Source organism: Zalophus californianus, chromosome 9 (assembly GCF_009762305.2).
Source record: "Zalophus californianus isolate mZalCal1 chromosome 9, mZalCal1.pri.v2, whole genome shotgun sequence".
In the NCBI taxonomy this organism is placed as follows: Eukaryota; Metazoa; Chordata; class Mammalia; order Carnivora; family Otariidae; genus Zalophus; species Zalophus californianus.
Window position 1 is genome coordinate 8,546,657 of NC_045603.1, and position 19,672 is coordinate 8,566,328.

The 19,672-nt window shown below is 42.8% G+C and overlaps 1 protein-coding gene across 7 annotated transcripts in view; it reads right to left on the reverse strand.

The window, feature by feature from the left end:
* Window positions 1–419: 419 nt before the first annotated feature.
* TNRC6B (trinucleotide repeat containing adaptor 6B) overlaps window positions 420–19,672 on the reverse strand; it is a 251,856-nt gene continuing 232,603 nt past the window's right edge. For 5 of the 7 annotated variants that reach the window (XM_027595503.2, XM_027595507.2, XM_027595505.2 and 2 more), the window contains 4 exons: window positions 17,524–17,745; window positions 17,010–17,080; window positions 14,115–14,254; window positions 12,770–13,154 (listed from right to left, as the gene is read on the reverse strand). In XM_027595503.2, the coding sequence (XP_027451304.2) occupies window positions 12,770–13,154; window positions 14,115–14,254; window positions 17,010–17,080; window positions 17,524–17,745 (818 nt within the window). Of the gene's footprint in view, window positions 13,155–14,114; window positions 14,255–17,009; window positions 17,081–17,523; window positions 17,746–19,672 lie in introns of all 7 variants that reach the window. The other 2 variants (XM_027595501.2, XM_027595502.2) reach the window with 2 other exon arrangements.

The following is a 19,672-nucleotide window of genomic DNA, read 5'->3' on the forward strand; positions in this document are numbered from 1 at the left end:
GCTCAGAACAGAGTGGGGCGCAGAGCGTGGGGTTTTCGGAAACAGTGGGCTGGCTGGTTCTCGGCCACAGCCTCCACCGGGCATTACTCTCTGCTCTCCTGGTTCTCACTCCAAAGGCAAGTAGGGATTAAACAAGACAACAACAAGAGGCAGAAGGAGAACATCAGTTTCTTTTAAGAGACTGGGGACCCCGCACTGGGGGCAGGCAGCGAGGAGCCTGGGCCCACCGCCACCCCGCTGCGCTGACCACCCCAACAGCCAAAACCTCACAGGGCGAAACAGACACAATGGAGGCCCAGTTCAGTTGCTGAGTTTCAGGAAGCTTCCGCGGGTGAAGCAGGGAGGGAGAGAGAAGAAGAAACAGAACATACACCTTCAACAAACTAAATCGGCAGAATAAAACAGGAAACCACAATCAATGCTTAGCAGCCAAACACATTTATTAGTCTTTTTTCTTTTTTGTTTTTTTTTTTCCAGGAACCCAAAAATATTTTGTAGTTATAATGTAAGCAACTGAGTTGCACATAATACAATCATATCTTTCCAAAATAAAATAAAATAAAAAACTAAACAAAACAAAAATAAGCTGTTTAAAAGCCCAAAAAAACCCTTCAGAAAACTCTTATATATGCATTACATCATCTCTCAGTTTTAATGAAATGACGGCGACTTAGTTCCTCAGTACGCAACCTGTCACAATCCAATAAACACCACCCTTTAGTTTTTTTTTTTGTTGGTTTTTTCTTTTTTTTTTTAAATCCAGCATGAGAAATACAGTACCTGCTATGGCGAAAAATACACATAAAATGCAACTTTTCAGCTTATTTGTACATTAGTAGAGTTTAACATTTTATTGTTTGTTTTTTTCTTTAAGTGAACCAGTGATTTTAAGTACCACTATACTAAAAAAGTAAAATAAAATAGAGAAAAGGGGGGCCCAGCCTGCCATGCAAGTGCACCTCTAAAGTGCCTAGTTTCTGTGTCCATGTAAAACCAGTAATATGAGGAGCAATTTCAACACATGGGAGTTCAATTAAACCTCTCTATGTTTAAGGGAACACACACAAAAAAGACAACGCCATAACCTTCCTTTTCTCCCCTCACGCTTCCTTGGATCCCATCATCCGCTTCCTCTGCTGCCCGCCAGGAGAGAGAAAAGAAAGCCGCCAAAGTAACATCGTAAAAGCTATTTCAAGTATAAGAAAAACAAAACACTTCTAGGTAACTTGCAGAGAGCGTCACTATGTGCAACTATGGAGTCAGGTTGGTAGGTTTTGTTTCTGCTGTTTCAGATGAGAGGATTTTTGCTGTACCTTCCTGTTAACCTGTTTGTGTGCAAAGTTGGAAAGCTGCCTTTTAAAACTCCAGCCTCTTTCTGATGCTTTTCTCTGTGCCTTCTGTTGAAAGGGGCCAAGGAGAGCAGTGAAGGGGCGAGGGGAGCACTTCTCCGTCTTCCCTCCTGTGCCCCCCACCCCCGGACCCCCGCACTTCTCTTGTTCACCATCGGCGACCTAATTAGCTCTCTCTCACTGCAGAGATCCCCATGCTTGTTTCCTGATTTGGTAGGATATATTTTACTATGTAAACACAGCCCCTAGGATTATGGAACCCAAAGCAGCATTTATATCTCCAGCTAAATGGAGAAAGATAAAATAGTCCAGAAACCTCTCCTCAGGTTGCTTTTGTTGTCTCTTTTTGGTTACTCAAAACAGGGATGGGTGGGGTGGGCACAGAATTAAGTTGTAGGCAAATAGTAGAGTTAGGAGTGGGCACAATTGAGCTGTTTTGTCTGCCTTTTTTTTCCCCTCCCAGAAGCATTTTTTTTTTTTTTTAAATAACCTGTTAAAAATGTTCCTGCACCTTAAGTCATACAGAGGTTAAGGCCAAGGGTGCAGAATCTTGTGCACGTGTCTCTGTGAGCACATTCGTGGTGCAGGCATCATTTTTGACGACTTCTGTGAGATCACTGGACACACTTTGGTCACTGGTGTGTGCAAAGGGTGGTGGTGAGGGAGGGTCCCAGGAAAGAAGTGCAGAGATCAGCAAAGCCCTTTGGGAGCATTGTGGATGGATATAAGGGCAGTAAGAAAACTTATGGGGGACCAGAGGAAGGAGACCGACAGAAAAGAGGCCTCCAAACAAACAACAGAAATAAAATCCAAAGGTGGATAGCGTCTCAAATCAGAAGGTGGGTGGTGAATAGGTGTGCATTTATTCTCAAGGTTCTTCCCCTTGAAGGAAGTCGTCACTATACAAGATTGGTGAGCTCAAACTAAAAAGGGCCTTTAAACAGATACAGGGTTTAGCTTTAAGATGCTGGGTGGGGGGGTAGGGAGAGGCGTTTGTGAAGAAGCTGTTCAAAACGATCTATTCTGACCCTGCCTTGTAGGGTCGCCAAATCTAGGAGAGCTGTAGCTGACAGATCTACAAGCAGCATTCGTTAAACGTTATTTCCCTCTACCTAATGTCAGCTTCAAGCTTCACGTAGAAAGGCATTCAGAGGAATGCCTGAGGGTGCCCACACCTTTTAGGAAGGTTGTTTGCACGTCTCAGATGAATTTCCTTCTAAGTAAAAAATCAATACATTTCTAACGCATTGCAAAGTGATAAGTCTATGAATTCTACAGTGCCAAATTGAAATGCCAGGGATGAGTCCCTTTATGAACCACAGAATGCTACTCGGTTACTCAAAAAGTGAGCCTGTGGGTGAAGCAAGAAAGGTTGAGAGCTCAAGGTCTTAGGTTAAAAAACGTCCTGGAGTGCCTGGAGGGGATGGATCTTCTGGAAGAGAGAAATTTGGACACTCCTCACCCTGGAACTAGATCTGGAATAGATGGCATCTCTTCGAAACAGGGTTTGGACACGGGTCGGCTGCCACTGTGTGTGGGAGGCAGTGGAGAGACAACCACCCCACAAATGCACATCCACTCCCCTGACCTGTTCTGCTTTCTCTTCTTAAGCATGAAAGAAGATCTGAAACTTCAGATGGCTTAAAAAAAAAAAAAAAAGGAAAAATATCATATTTCAGGGCTACTTTCACAGCAAAGAAAAAAATTGTAAAAGTTATCCCACTATTTACACATTCATATTTTAAAAAGGATAACCCACTGATGTCAGAGAAGGAGAGGGGAGTTAAGGGTCTACATCGCAGGGGAAATGTACCTCGAGGTATTGTTTTGTGTCAGACAGTTGAAACGTCAGGATCTTATTTTTTTGTTTGTTTTGTGTTTTGTCTAAAGGCAATCGAACAGATTGGAACCCTGATAAGATCGTGCCTGTACAGCCCTGCACTGGGCACGAGGAGACTGTGATCAAGTCCGTTACTCGTTACAGTACTGTGAACATCAACAACAAAAACTGCTTGCATGGAAACACTGAATATGGGCAGAACAATCTCTGGCTTATGATACTGCAGGGTGCAGATAATGCCTAGACAAGAGCAACGCAGGTGCCAGGATTCACCACAGGCAAAATCAACAAGGGAATTCTACGAGGACAAGGAGGCGGCTGTAGGCGTTCCTGTGTCCAGCACCTCATGGCTCACTAGCTCTCTAGCGGAATAAACGCAAGGAAGCAGAGAGATTACATTGGGCTGAGGGGTCGTGGATGAGGAAGAGACTTCTTTTTGCCTGCCAAGCAACAGTCCTCTTCCCCACAGAGCAGGGCAGTTTCCTTATAAATAAGTTCACTTAAAAAGGATTAAGGAAGAAAAAAAGAAAAATTAAAAGGAGCGAGGAGCAGGAGGAGTTCTGGAAATCGACAGAAAGATTAACTTTAAGTTCAGCACGAGTGAGGCATGGTTTCCTGAGCTTGAAAGGGTTCTGAATTCAGGAAAGGACGAGTACTTTTTCCCAGAAACACTAGGGCCTCCGGGGGGGGGGGCCCCCTGTCGCCCTGGGCTAACACTGCGCGGCTAGGGCGGAGAATCCTGTACCACACCAGCTGACAGGAACTGCAGGCGCCCCCCGGGGCTGCGGGGAGGGCTCCAGGTCTCTCTCCACCTCACTGTGCCGACTTGACTGCTTCCGGCTCACTCCCCTTCCCCGCCAGGATGTACGGATACCATGGACACAGAAACCGTAGAACAAGGATGCAAAGCTACTTCCTTCCCCTTTCTGCCCTCCCCACCCCCCCTTTGCAGAATGCATAGTTACAATTCACGTTACAAAATAAAGAAGCAATGATGACCACATCTGGGACCTTTTTTTTTTTTTCTGAAAAAAGAAAAAATCCAACAACCTCTTCTTAAATTCAGTATCAAAATTCACATTTGCATAATAATACATTTCAAGGCCATTAGAGAGGAATGAGAGAGAAGCACAGAAAGCCGCATCTCTCCTCCCTTTGTCTCCTGAATGAAGCTGAAGGAATCTTGCGGGAGGGATTGTTTTCCTCTTTGGGGAGTTCTGAGGAATTATGGAAATGGCCCTTAGTGTTCACTTGCGGTTTCTTTAGAAGATAGGGCATGGGGAGAAGAGGTGGCATTGTTTAAAACAAACACAAAAGCAAATGAAGAGACACTGCAGATTTCTATGCTTAACTATAATAGTTCTGAAGAAATAAAATATGATTTCAGATTTTTCTCTTTTCTTTCTCAAACATTTCCATCTTATTCTCTCAAAAGCTTTTTCCTTGCGTGTAATACCCTGTTCGCATAAACAGCAACATGATGTGAGGAAAGTAACTGCCTTCTTAGAACACAGACTCAGAGGGTGGAAATGCGCTGCCTGCCCCCACACATGGCAGAAGCTAGAAAACGTTTCTTGACATGCATGAATGTGTCACAAACATCACCATATTTCAGTTCTCCAGTGCTTACAGAAAAACAAAAACTAAAACAGCCACACACACACACACACACACACACACACACACACACACACACACACACACACACACACACACACACACACACACACACACGAAGGAAACTAGGTACTGCAGATAGATAAATTCAACCTGCACTCTTGGATGAACCTGGGTCTCCGTCATTGTGCACCATCACCTCATTCTCCCTCCCGAGCCCCAGAATCTCTTCCACACAACTCTACACTGTGCAATATTGATGCTAATGAAAACTCCAGAGCTGCCCCTGGGGACCGCCAGGAGAATCGCTGACTTCCCTAAAGACCACGCTGACCGCCTTTCTGTCTTATCCCCACGGTTAGCTTCTTCCTAAAACAGATGGTCTCTGTACTCACAAAGGCACATTCAGAAATACTACACTTAAGTAATTAATTCCTTGGACAAAATTAAAAGGGGGGGGTAGGGGTGGTGTTTTAAACACATTTATTCCAACTTATCCTGAAATTTCTGGCAAGAAGTGTCATGCTGAATGCATCACTTGGTGAGAACCTCTACTACCTTTAAAAGGTACATAACTTCTTGAAGGATTCCAAAGGTTTTTGCTTTGTTTTGTATAAAGACCCCCCCCCCCGTTCATTTTTGGCGAACACATTTAGGATAGACTCTCTTCATAAAGCTCTGCTGTAAGGCTAGTCCTGCAGTTAAGACTGCTCCAGCTCACCTCCAGTGACCTCCTACAACCCAGCCCTCAGAGAACCGTACACACCTGTCAGGAGCCCAGGGAGAAGGCGTGCCAGATTCTGTGGGAGGTCCCAGAAAGCAGGGGAGTTGGGAAAGAAAAGCACTTCGATTCACAACTCTGCTACAACGATATTGTAAACTATCTTCACAATTTTTCTTTTGCTGTTCCCATTAGCAGTAAAGAGGAATTTCTTTTTGTAAAGACAGTCTCAACGTATTAACCTTGGCTCGAGACGGGCCAGTGGATGGGGAAGCGAGGACTGATAGCGTTGAAAACTGAACTGAGGCACAAAGTGCTTTGGGGAAACACTAATTCTTTTTTATTTAAAACAGAAACTTCTTGCCTTCATCTGACCTTTCCTCTCCCAAGGACAAAACAAGCATTTGTCACAATGAAGACCCCACGATGGGAGTCTGGCAGAGACCCCTGGGTCAGGGTGGTACAAATTTTCCTGGTGTGCAGTTTCTCTCGTTAAAAACAAACTCAGGTATGTGGCTTACTGACAAGAACTATTTAAATTCTGTGCGGCAAACACTGGCAGCTTCTGTCATTTTCGTTTTTTTTTTTTTTTAAGTGGTGGTGGTAGGAGGATACTACAAGACATTGACAGTTTAAAAACCACTCACATGTTAGAATACTTGATAATTCCTTCAGATCTAGTCCAAGTGACCACTCACCTAAGGACAGCAGGAATGCCCGGCCAGTGGGGAGCAGTTCTGTTTCCTGACCAGTGTTCCCTCTGCCAACCTGGAAATGTTCATGGCCTCTTTTCTTTGGCAGTGAAGGCAGTGCAGGGGAAGCACTGTGGGCAGGGCAGGGAGGGTCAGTGTTCTATTTTTATTAACTTATTATATATTATTATGTTCATAGGTTCTTGAAGTTGATCGTTATTTTAAATCTAAAGAATGTGATGCCAGTACCCCCTTTGTCAAATTCAAGGTGAAGAAAACACCACCATCATTAATAAGTAGGGACCATCTCTGAAAATACACACACTTTTGGCACTGGCCATAAAACCTACAGAGCTTATTACAGGGTACGCACTAACTCTGGAAATACAGAGAACATTCTATGTGGGTTTTTTTTTTTAATAGATTGATGATGTTCTTGACAACATTATGTATATTTGCCTGTTTCTAGATTGTGTGGACACCCTGTCCTTGTAGGTAAGAAAGTTAAGAGGGTGTGGTGCAGCGTGCAGCAGAGGGTGAGGGCATCCTATTTTCTGAATGGGTTCTGAGGTCTATAGATTGATCATTCACTGGACACATAGGCTGGAATATTTTCAACTGCACCATCACATGCAGCCTCAGCAAGACACTCACAGGAAGGAAAACAATTCAAGAATAAGATTTCTTTTTGCAGTATCACTAAGAAGTGTAATTAATGCATAGGCATGAAGTGTGACAAAACTTGGCAAAAACTGGAGAAGAAAAAGTTTGATTTTTTTCCCCCAACCAGCTAAAAATGCATCTCTACTCCTAGTAAAAGACCTTATAGATAGTTAAAACAAAAGAAAAAACCCAAAATCCAAACAATAACCTACAAAGTGTTATATACTGAATCTGAACTCTGAGGATGGGGTAGAAGGGGACCTTTTCTATATGAAGACTCAATTGTTCCCTAATCTTAGAGATGGCTATTACAGCCAAGTCTGCTGAAAACATTTCGTTTACACTGCAGAGGAAAACAGGCTTGGCTTAAGTGTTTTGCTCAGCAGAGACATCTTCATTTTGTTTAAGAGAAGAGTCAAGATGGCAAAATATAAAAAAATAAAATTAAAAAGTACACAGCATCTGAGGTCGATATGGAATCTGGCTGTTAACCTTACAAAAACTGCCCCCCCATGGCAAAAATTCAAGTGAATATTTGTAACACGTCAATAGCCCGTGAAATGTTAGTTTCTGCTAGATATATTAATAAAAGCTCTTCCAAATTCTTAGGTAGGAATTTCTTTTCCTTTTTTTTTTTTTTTTTTTGCATAATCTCAGATACTGCATTCAACCCACAGGAACTTGGAAGAACCAACTACTAATTTATGCTACATTCATGTCAGAAGAGGTGGGAAAGTTCTTAGAACAGGAGCCATATAATTAGAAAATTAAGCTGCTATAAATAAAACTGATCGATGGCAATCAATGGATAATGTTGATTTACTGGGGGACACTGGTGAAAGAATTTGGTTTGGAACCTTAACATGCAGCACTGCTAAGTTAACTTCTGTGCATGTTGCAAATGGAAAAGATCAAGGGTAGGTATGGAGGGATCAGAGATGCCCTACAGGCCATCCATTTCTTCACAGTGTCTCGGAGATCTGAACTTTGTTTTTTTTGTTGTTGTTGTTGTTGTTGTTGTTTTGTTTAAACACCTAAAATTAGGTCATGGCACTGGATTTCAATTGCCAGTAGAGGTCTCCAGTCTGATGGAAGACGTCTCTTCCCCATGAGTGCTTTTTCCTTTTGGCTACTCATGTGGTAGACCGAAACCAAGTTTGTGATGTTTGAAAGATGGGTATCTCCAGCCACTAGTATTCAAGTGTTTAAAAAAAATAAAGGAAACTAGTAAAAATTGGAAAGCTCAAATTTACACGATCGAAATGTTTACAAGATAAATCTACATAATGAGAGGTGACCAGCAGACCTCTGTACACATGCCAGAATGTGGTGGAAGAGAAGCCGCTCCCACCAAATTTTCTAAGTGTTATGGAAGCCACCTAACCTCTCAGCAGACATGGCTCTTGCCAAAGAATACCATGGAAAGGAAAGAGTTTTTCTCTTCCATTATATCCTCACTATATCCTGTTCTTAGGTCACTGCCAACCAATAAAGCAAAGCTTCCAGCAAGCTGACGAAAAAAATGGGAGCGAGGGGGGGGGGAAGGAGAGGAGACAAAGAAGGACAAGAGCAGAAAAACAGAAACCCCTTTCTACTGGCCCAACACAGACTTTCCAAATCACTGTATGTAGTTGTCAAAACGACACACCTGGAGAAGTCAGTGCACAGTAACGAGGGCAATAACACAAGGAAGGATCTTGGCATTCCACATTATCAAGACATGAAAGCATACTTAACTTCCTTGATTTCTGTTTATTTATTTTAAATTTAGCCCACTGCCTTTGGGGCCTATCCAGAACCACTCCAATTTCCTTAATGGGCAAACGTACTTAATGTCTGTGGAGTGACTGGACCACATGCACATACACACGAGCTCCTCCTGCTTAGGATGTCTGGGTGTATGTACGAAGGCACTATAGCGGTTTTAGAGAAATTGCAGGCAGCAACCCCACCCACTCCCATTACCTGTCGAGCTGGAGTTTCTTTCCCACTGGGAAGCTTAGATGTTTAAAAGAAGCTGTGGTCATGCTTGGGAATTCTGACCCCTGGCCCCAGGAGGGAATACAAAAGGAGAATTCAACATCACGAAAAACTGAAAGGAAATACTCCACATCTCCAGCTGAGGGATGGGGATAATTAAGCAGCAGATCTTCAAAACAGCAATTAAAATGAGCACAACAGTAGCTGGGAGCTAAAAAAGTAAAATCACTTGTTCCTTATTAGATTCTTCTTATTTTCTCCTCCTCCCATAACAAGCAGGGAGGTAAGACAGACATTCTTCATTAATAGAACAGTCCATAGATATTTTCCTCTAGTGATGCCTATATTTAAAATTTGTTCCAAAAATTATTAACCTATATTTCCTAGCTCTTTACATAGATTCTCAGCAATCCAACCGTACTATTTTACAGATTAGAGTTTACTTCTTTTTTTCTAAGTTGTTCTTTCTATCTTTCTTTCTTTTGTTGCTGGGGTTTGAGGGACAGGGAGAAGGGTTCCCTTAAAAAAAATTAACAATCGTTAGGGGAGATGTCAGTTCCCTCTTAAATGGAAAGGAACAAAGTGATGGCATTCCCATTTATACAAACCAAACACTCCCACCAAATGACACACAATTTCAAACAAATCCGTGATAAAGCTCTTAGAAAGCTAATCCTTCTCCCATATTTTTTAAGATAACGAATTGACCTGTTGCTGCTAAATTGATAATTTTTAAAAAATATTTCTTTCTATGTGTTTTAAAATGTGTGATCCCCAGTATGACAATAATGTTTGGAGACTTTTCTTTTTACATTTTTTTAAGTAAAAATTGTTTAAACTTTTTGAAGTTTCAGGAACTTGTAAAAGTTTATTAACAGGAAAGAAACAGCCGTCTATCTAGGATAAGATATGGTTAAATAAACCATCTTCAAAAAACTGGCTTCCTACCCTAGAATTCCTGAGAATGCTTGCAAATTTTAAAGCAGGAAAATAAATGTTAAAAACAAAAACAAAAAAACACTGTTAAATGCTCCCAGAGTTAGTCTTCATCTAAAATATATATTTATATGTATATATATACGCACTTTTTGGTCTTTTTTTAAGTTTTTAATTTTTTCCCTTTAAGCTTAAGATGGAAGAACATTTGAGCTTCTCATGTTTATTTTTACATATTTCAAATCCCTCATTATGTCTTGTAAACAAGAGGGGCTCTAGCACCCGGCTTTCACCGTAGTATCGTAAGGAACTCAACTAACCCATAGTGCAGGCCAAGGAACCAGCAGGCAGGAGGAGGGGCGGGGGCAGGACACGGCAGTGGACAGGGTTGCCACGGGCTTGTGGGAGCCTCGGGACATGCTCCTGGCCCAGGGCCACTAAGATTTTGCCTTCTGTAGATGGCTGAACACAGCTGCTCTCCACCTGGACATCACCACACACCACAGGGTTTTGCTCCACACACGGAGAGCAGGTGGAGGGGGCTGGAAGGAGACGTTTTGTACATGGGCAGAGGTGGAAGGGGCATGGTGGTGGTGATGAAAACCGGAGAGCAGGAAGAGGGCACAGTTAGTTTTCTACAAGGCATCCAATGGGACTGAACCAACGCTGGAGACTCAAGTTTGACCACCTACCCACAAAGGGTGCATAAAGACTTATATGAGCGAACGCTCACCTTGAATTATGCATGTCAATCTCTTTTGAGGCTAGGTTTATAATCAACAGGGTAAGCCAGAGGACTACAGAATTCCCATTCTTTGTCTCATAAAACCACTTAAATGCAAATAGTTCAGTTTTGCCTTTTCCTATACACACCCACCCACCCACCTACACACAGACACAAGCTAAAAGTCAAATACATTAGGCATTGTTGTATCCTTCACTGAAGATGCTAAAGAAAGAAAAACTCCCTTGTCCTCACTAGCAGCAAGTTACGGAGGACAGTAGAGGTCTGCTCCCACCAAGGGTTGGAATGGGCAGGTATTTGCTGGTACAGAATGTCGGCACTTTATGTTAAACAGTATAATGCAGACTGGGATGTCCACACAAGTGCTAGCACGTTACCGGCATACGTTCCCCTCCCCCCTCCCCACCCGCCCCACCAGCCATCTGCTTTGTATAAAGGGGTACCCCTTCGGGTCTGCTAGAACTCTTCACAAAAAGCAGTTTGATACATGTTGATTCCAACATAAGTACATACATGTTGGTGATAACTGTGGATTAAAGTTGCCCCCTAGTCGGCCCAGAGTACTACTACATTGATGCTTTAAAAAAAAAAAAAAGTCTTTAAATACCGAAATAAAAAAAGCAACATTACAAGGAAAAAAAAAATAAAGAGGTCAAAACCAAAAAAAGGTGCAATACTTAAAAGTCTCTGCTAAGTTATACCTGCCTAAGCAAAACCACATACACAGGAAATACACAACACAGAGAAACAAAAGGAAACGCTTGAAGTACACACTGGTTTAAGAACATTCGTTAAGTAAACGTTTCTGTCAGTGATGGCCTGGTGCTGTAACACGCCACGGCCTGGCACAGGTAACGCTCAGCGAGAGAGGAGCAGAGAGGGAGAAGCTGCAGGTGCTTTCAGGAGGCTGCTCACAACCTATTTGTTTCCGTTTTCATAAAACGAAAAAGAGAACCAATGGAAACCTTTAATTCGGCATTACCTGACTCTCTGATGAATTCCTCATACCTGATGACACAAGAAAGGGGGAACATGGTTCTTCTGCTTTTGAGACTTGGCGTTAAGTAAAAACTCTCTTATATCATCTGTTCCCATTCAGACTAACGAAAGAAAAACTTAACAGATATTCAGATGTGCCTGGTGGCCACGTACTTTAAAAAACAGAAATAAATAAACACACAGTTGCTCCAAGAGGTACCTCCTGCTCTCCTACTTTTTTGGACTTGGCAGTGCTCCGCTCTACTGCTAGGTCAAAAGAAAAGCAAGAGAAAACTCACTCAGGCTAATTTGCAAATGGAAAGGAGCTCCCTGCTTAAATCATTAAAAAGCACTCTGTTCATCTTAATGCAGCCCAACGGAGTTGCTTTAGTAAGCAGTGGCTCCCCGTGCTTGTGTGTTCTGATAGTTAAAAAAAAAATAATAATAAAATAAAATAAAAAGCAGATGGCCGGCCAGCCAGCCTGCAGACTGTCAGCAATGCAGCTTTCTGAGATCGAGTGGGGGAGGAGGACACGGGTGCACACACACACAGAGACAGAGAGAAGGATGCACGCGAATGCACATGAACACACGTGCACACACATACCAGAACGAGCATGCCTGGGCAGTTACATGTGCCAGAACACACTGGTATTTATCAACCAGCCAATCACAAATTTTTTCCTTTTTTTTTTTTTTTTTAGGTTTTGTGTTTTTGTTTTTAAAGTGAGGCTCCGTCAAGTCTTCCCCCCCCCACCCCAACAATTCTTTTGAATTCCCCTCCCTCCCAAACGTGGTAGACCTAAGGACGGAAACACACCCAGTGCAAACAAAGTTAAAAAGCTATTTTTTTTTCAGTATATATGTTTCTTAGCAACAACTTCCATATAACATGAAAAAAGTGAAAAACTAGAAACTAATTTTTTTAATTTTTTTGTGTTTAAATTTAAATGGTATGTGTACTTGCTTCACATTGTCTTTCTAGGTTGGCGTTCATGATTCAAGTATTTCAAGAGTGATATGTTCTCTTTTTGGATTCATATTCCAAACGAAAAAACTGAAGTTATAAGGGAGGCAACTATGTGCTCAGACAGTCTGTCAATGACCCACCTTTTTTTTCCTCTCTCCGTTTTCTTTTTTCCTTTTAAAAATGTATTTATTGCAAGTTGAAAAAAAAAACGAAAAGGTCAAGTTAGTGCTGCTGCTGTTCCAAAAAAGGTCACGAGGTCAGAGTTGAAAGTTCTAAGTTCAGATTGAATCTGACCCTCCTCCCAGAAGGTCACCAGGTAGTAAGGGAGCAGGGCTGCCCATTCTATGGGGGTCTTCCACAGCTGGGACTCCCCACAAGCTAGAAGAATAGTTTGGGGGCCCCCACAATGAAGCGCCAGCAAGATCGGCCCCGCTGCCGCCGCCCGAGCTGCTCCACTGCCCGAGCCCTGTGGACCCACCGAAAAGATTCAGAGCAGGTCCGACGGGGTCCGACTGGGTCTGGCCGGTCTCCAGCGACTGCCAACCTGCGGCGGGTGCACTTGGGGTTGCTGCAGGTGTAGGCGGCTGAGCCTGTGCCAGAAAGCGGCTAACTTCATCATCGGTGGCAAACTCAGCCAGGATGGTAGTGTTTCCCAACACACACCTAGGAAAAAGGGGAGGGAAAGAGCTATGGGTGTGAGGGAATCCTAAAGCACCCATAGGGACTGAGGGTTTTGAGTCCTCGAGAGTCAAAGTGTGCTCCTTTGACCAGCAGCTTCCACATGCCCTGGAAGCTTTTTTGCATGCAGAATCATGGGCCCCACCCCAGGCCTACAGGATCAAAACCTGCGTTTTAACCAGACCAGGTGATCGAGAGGCACTGTTTTAAAGCAGTAAGTATCACTAAATCATCCAAAGACTCCTAGAGGGTACCATGTATCAGTAACCTTTTGGTATATGGAATACCTATGTGGAGAAAAATGTCACCTCTCTTTTCCCCCATGGGAGGTGAAAGGTCACACCACAGCATCAAGGTGACCCAGCTTTAGACATCTGGAGGTGCCGCTGCTCTGTGTCAGGACTGGGTTCACTGCCTGAGCCTCACCACTGCTTGCTCGCTCTGTTTGTAGCTTCTGCCGTGGCATCTGCTGGCTCCCAGTCTGACAGCAGCCGGGAGGGGGGATAGTCAAAGTTGTGATCCAGTCCCACCTACTTTAGACAAAATCAGTGCTACGCACCCGGACCACTGTGTTTCATCTTCACCAACAAAGAAGCCAAGGTAAGTTGCTAGATTCTGTTACAAAAAGTGACAGCGCTTACGACGTTTCACATTCTCCTAAATACTGGCTTTGTTTCTTGGTACTTAAAATTTACTCACTGCTTCATGACTTCATAAATTCTTTGGTTTTGGAATTCTGATGAGTGGCCTATGAGATACACAGGACAATCCACGCTTAGGTAGGTAGAAAAGATCAGTCCCCTCAGTACCAAGCAATTGCTTATTGCCATGATGCTGTTTTTGTGCATGTTCTTGTGCATCTGTGTCTAATCAAGCAGGTGGCAGACTACTCACGTGTGCATCTTCATGCGTATTTGTCTCAGTGAGCGTAGGATGGGTACTCACATGTGCAGTGCGGTTTGGGCCTTGGCCGCCTCCTGTTTGGTGCTGTATCGGATCAGGGCGGTGCCCTGGGTTAGGTTCAGATGGAATGTCAGCAGTGGGCCATGCTGCATGCAGATGGTTCTCAACGTTGACCCATCAATCTGAGGGGTAATGACATTCATGAGATTAAAACCTGGAGGTGGGGTGTGAACGAAACACAAGTGGCCTTTCTACGTAGGAGAAAGAAAAGGACTTCTGATGTGTAAATAACGGTATCAGCACTAAACTCATCTTGAAAAAGGAAGGAGGAACTCAAAGCAGGAAAGAGTGCACTGAATAGAGGTCTTAAAGGCAAATTTTAAGATATTCAAAGCACTGGGCTGGGATCTAATGTGCCCATATCGGAAATAAAAAAGTCTGTAAAAACACAGCTCAAAACAAATAATACAATTCAACCTGCAGTCTCTTTTCCTTAAGAGGTAAACAAGTGAATGTGTGTTGATTTGTCAGAGACTTCAGAAAGGAGAAATAAGATGGCACGTGAATAAGAACTTAAGAGAACATGCCAAGTTCTTGGCATCATTACTAATGTAGTATTCTCTACTCCCCCAGTTAATGATCTCACAGGGAGCGGAAAAGGAAGATACACACAAGAAAGCACTGCTAACCACACCTGATGGTTTAGGATGTTGCTGGCTGACCTAGCTCGCGGACCCAGCTGGTGTCCTCCGACTCCCACGTTGGCCACCCCAGGGTGAGACTTTCTGCCTACTTCTCTGTGAACTCTGCTGCCCTCGGCCTCATGTTATCCAGATGCTCGTGTCCAGTGATTCGAGATAGTTTCTCTCACCCAGGACTTGGATGAACAGATCTACTTATTCACTCTGATCAATTTATTTGTATCGAGATCTTAACTAGGTTGAGATAGGCTGCTGAGTCCAACATTGGGTTCATTTCTTTGGAAGGGAAACAGATTACTATCAGAACAGCCTTCAAAAACTGTTACTGGTGGTAGCAGTGGAAACATCGTGTGGTTTTACCATAGAAACCAGCAGGTTCACCAAATTACAGAAAATGATGAGCAACTATATGAGTGTGGCCCAGAGTACACCACAAGTGACCTTCCAGCACAGATGCCCTCTAAACAGATTTTAGGCGATGAAAGCAAATTTATCCAAGTTCCTAAGATTTGCCCTAAAACCTTCTTCTAAGCTATGATCGAGATTAGTCTATTAGGTAGTTTTGAGCTTTAAAATTAAGCAATTCCTTTTAATACAAACACAGCCAACCCCTTGATTCATTTTACACATATATACACATGCACTCACTATTTTCTTTTTTTTTTAAGATTTTATTTATTTATTTAACAGAGAGAGACACAGCAAGAGAGGGAACACAAGCAGGGGGAGTGGCAGAGGGAGAAGCAGGCTCCCCACTGAGCAGGGAGCCCGATGTGGGGCTCAATCCCAGGACCCCGGGATCATGACCCGAGCTGAAGGCAGATGCCAAACAACTGAGCCACCCAGGCGCCTCTGTACTCACTATTTTTCATAGGATAAAACAGAAGTGAACACCTGGTTAGCTTCCCCAGGTTTCTTTCAAAACAGCGTATCCATTACTGTCTCTCTCATCCTAACCATATATCCACCACACTGAGCGACAACTTTTAGAATGTTGTCATATTCTGGGGCGCCTGGATGGCTCAGTCGGTTAAGCATCTGCCTTCAGCTCAGGTCATGATCTCGGGGCCCTGGATCGAGCCCTGTGTTGGGCTCTTGGTGGGAAATCTGCTTCTCCCTCTCCCTCTGCACTCCCCTCCCCCACATTCGTGCTTGCTCTCAAATAAAATATTTAAAAAAATATTCTAATGAGGCATATATAGTTTTGAGTATAGCCATATGAAATCTTCATACTTCAGTCAATTATTAGCTAAAAAAAACCCACCTGGGGCTTTTAGCTGGGTTGATATGGAGATTAAGAGCCAACCCAGACTCTTTCTCATGTTAACTATATTTACGAAATCGCTTTTCTCCACATGTACCCTGAAATACAAGCCCTGGGTACACTCCCCACAAACAGATTCACTGGGCTTGTAAATTTACGAGAAGCTGTATTACCCCACAGAGAATCATAATACATGTTAGTATATTAAAGGGTCTAAGAAGTCTCATAGTGAAGAAACCTTGTTTCTTTGTTTAATCAAGTATATTCCAAACATATTAGGCCAGAGACCTATTAATATCCCATGGGAACACTCTAGAAAATGTTGGCTTACTAAAGTGTGCATGAATCCATTTATGAATTAAATGCTAGACAATTCATTTTATGTGTCAAAGGGAGGGAGGCATAATTGACTCCTTTTAACAAGGTGTTGTAAAAGGTTGTGCTGTCTAGTCCAAATAAAGGTCATGGGCTCAGTTTCAGTGGGTTCATTTAATCTCATTTGAGTGTTCGACATAGTACTGCTGCAAGTATGTCGGTTATCACGCAAACAAGGTAACAGAGTGGCTTGCGGCAAATGAAACCCATCACTGTAAAAACGACCCAGAGGGCATGTTCTGAAGACAGCAAATTAGTAATGCCATCTACAAAGAAGAGAATAACAGATGGAAAATTGAAAGCACCCATGTGGCATTTAAGCTAGGAAATTGACAGATTCCTTCTACTGCCGAGATAGATGGTTAATTATTTATGAAGCATTACAAATGGTTGATACTGAGCCTTAAGCCTTGTTGGGCCAACACTCCCCATTCAGGAGTAGACTTCGAGCCTTTGTGTGGAGAGAACCACCCCTGCAAACTGGGCCTCTCTGTAGCGAGCAGGAAATTAATCTTATTTGCCAACATTCCACACCTGAGTTTCCCTCTCTTAACACAATCAAGTCCTGTCTCGAAAATCACAAGGAAGCATGATTACCTGTGGAGTGAGATTGTGAAGAACCAGCCAGTAACTGGGACGAACTGAACCACCATCACTCCAGGTAGAGGCTGAAGCAACCAGAAAAACAATCAGGAAGAGCAATAAAAAAATTCAGAAAGCCACGAGTGAGAAACATCTTCACATAGCCCACGTGTTTCTTCTCTCCTGTTATCAAGTGTCTTCTCTTTTCTACCTCCCTCTGACCCCCTTCATCCTGTCACTTAATGGCCAGCTCTCTTCTCCTCCACCTTGAACCCTGTGCACTCTCATCTCACTGGTAAGACATTTTCCTCCTAATGTTCTCCCCCTCTGCTGGTCATCATTTTTATGCCATCAGTCCCTTGTGAGTTCTTGGATTTTCTCTGTCCTAGACTGACTACAGCTTTCCACTCAAGAGATACTCTTTCCTCTACCAGACTGCCTCTCTTGTGAAGACTTCATGTCTTTTTTGGTATTAACATGAGCCCCTTGCGTTTGAACAACGATGCTCCTTTTGGCAGATCCTCCTCACCCGAGGCAAGCCGTGAGTCCTGGGTCCCCCACCCCCTGACTGATCGGGGTGCTGTGCTGCTCCAGGGAGATGGTTTGGGGTTGGTCAGACCGGGAGGTGGGCGGGGCAGCGCTGTAGTGTTCCTCGAGGAAATATGGTTTTTCCACATCTTGTTGGAGAGATGAGTGGGGTTGTGTCCTATGGGATCTGGGGACCATGTTGATTTGTAATCAGGGAACTTTGCTATAAAGAAGAGAACATTAAGGAAGGGATAAGGTTAGATAGGTCACTTTCGTCAATATACATAAATTTTGTGTATACACATAAATAATATTCTAAACATAAGTACACATTTTGAGAGTAGCAATACAAAGTAACATTGCCCTTTGAGCTTATTAAATATAAAAATTTCAATGACTATCACTCTGAATTGACAACACATAAACTAAAGATTTAATATGATAACTAATTCTCTACTACTTTCTTAGCCAAAGAGAACATGAAAGGGAAGATTAATTCAAGGGAAGTATTCCTAAAATCATTAGTCTTACAGACATAGTAGAATGTGAACCCTAGTAAAACTATTCTATAAATACTCATTGACTGAATGGAAAGTACACTAGAAATTTACACTTTTCTTGATCCAGATTATTAGCTATCAACATTCAGACAAAAATGTTTTTAAAAGATTTTTTTAAAGTAATCTCTGCACCCAACATGGGGCTGGAACTTAGAACCTCAGGGTTGTAAGAGTCTCATGTTCTACTGACTGAGCCAGCCAGGCACCCCAACATTCAAACAGATTTTTAAAGAGCAATCAAAAAATATTTGCTAAGGGCTTACTATGCTTTAAGGCACTAAATCAATGCTGTGGGTAATACAAACATTCTCAAGAACTTCAAGTTCACATGGGAAGACAGAACAGATGAATAAGAGAATTGGTAACCCCAGGCATCATATGTTCAATACACAGAGAAGACACTGCTCGGCCATCACTAAAGGCTTTGCAAAGACAGGTCTGGAAGGATTTACATAAATGGATGGGCTCAGAGAGAGAGGAAAATATAGACCAATGTCCACTTTGAACTCTATCTGTACCAAATATGTTTTCCCCCAGTTCTGGCTGAACAATATTTCACAGGTGCAGAGGTAGAGAAGGCCAGAAAGGTAGGCTGGGGGCCGATGAGGATGTTACTAGATTGAGTATGTAGTGTTTAAACTTGGCTCTCATCCTGGGTGACAGTAAGTAGAATGAAGCAGAAGAAATGGATGGGAGATGTGGCTGCAGAACACACCCCTGGGGAGGTGTCTAAGACATTTATTGAATGGAAAGACTTAGTTAGGAAAAACAATGGGGGAGGGTGGTGCAGAAAAGTATACATTCAGTTTAGACACCTCTGAGGTGATCCTTGGGTAATCTCTCAGGTGAATGTCCAACTATAGACAAAAAGATAAAACAGTTCAACTGAAGAGGTGGGCAGTTACCGGAATAAAAGAGCTGAGTTGAAAAATGAGTTTTTACATGTAAAGGACGAAGTCCCACAAGAGTATAATGTAGGGTGGTGGTTAGAAACATGGATTATTGAGTTGGTGCCTTTACACACTTGCTCAGACCTGAGGCAAATTATATCAGCTCTCTGAGTCTGAGTTTCTTCATCTTCAAAATGGGGAGAAGGCCAGGACCTGCTCCCAGACTTTGGTGAAGGTAAGGTAAGAATTCATGCTGAAGGCTTAGCATGCTGCCTGGTCTCCAGGAGCATTCAATAAATCACAGGTTATTGTGACCCTGTCTATATGACACAGACGTGAAAAGAAAAAGAAGACAATTTGTAAGGCAGTTCACCTACAGTGTCTTAGAGTAGCTGAGGATTTGTTCCATTTGCTTTTGCTTGGACACAGAACAGAAGCTTTAATGACTTTAATGGCTTGAGGTCTAACTTTTGTAAGACCAAGGTGCCAATTACAAATAATCTCTCTACCAATCTATGAGGCAGTGTGTGGAGTGAGTGACTTCAAAGGCTCTATTATATCCATTAAGTTTTTATTCCCTATCATCTAAAAAAAAAAAAAAACCACACATACGTATAAGGAATTCAACAAATGTTTTTGGTAGAATTAATTAAGAGCCTCTTTTTTTCCCCTTGGCCATCTGCCTGCAGCCTTTGTCTAT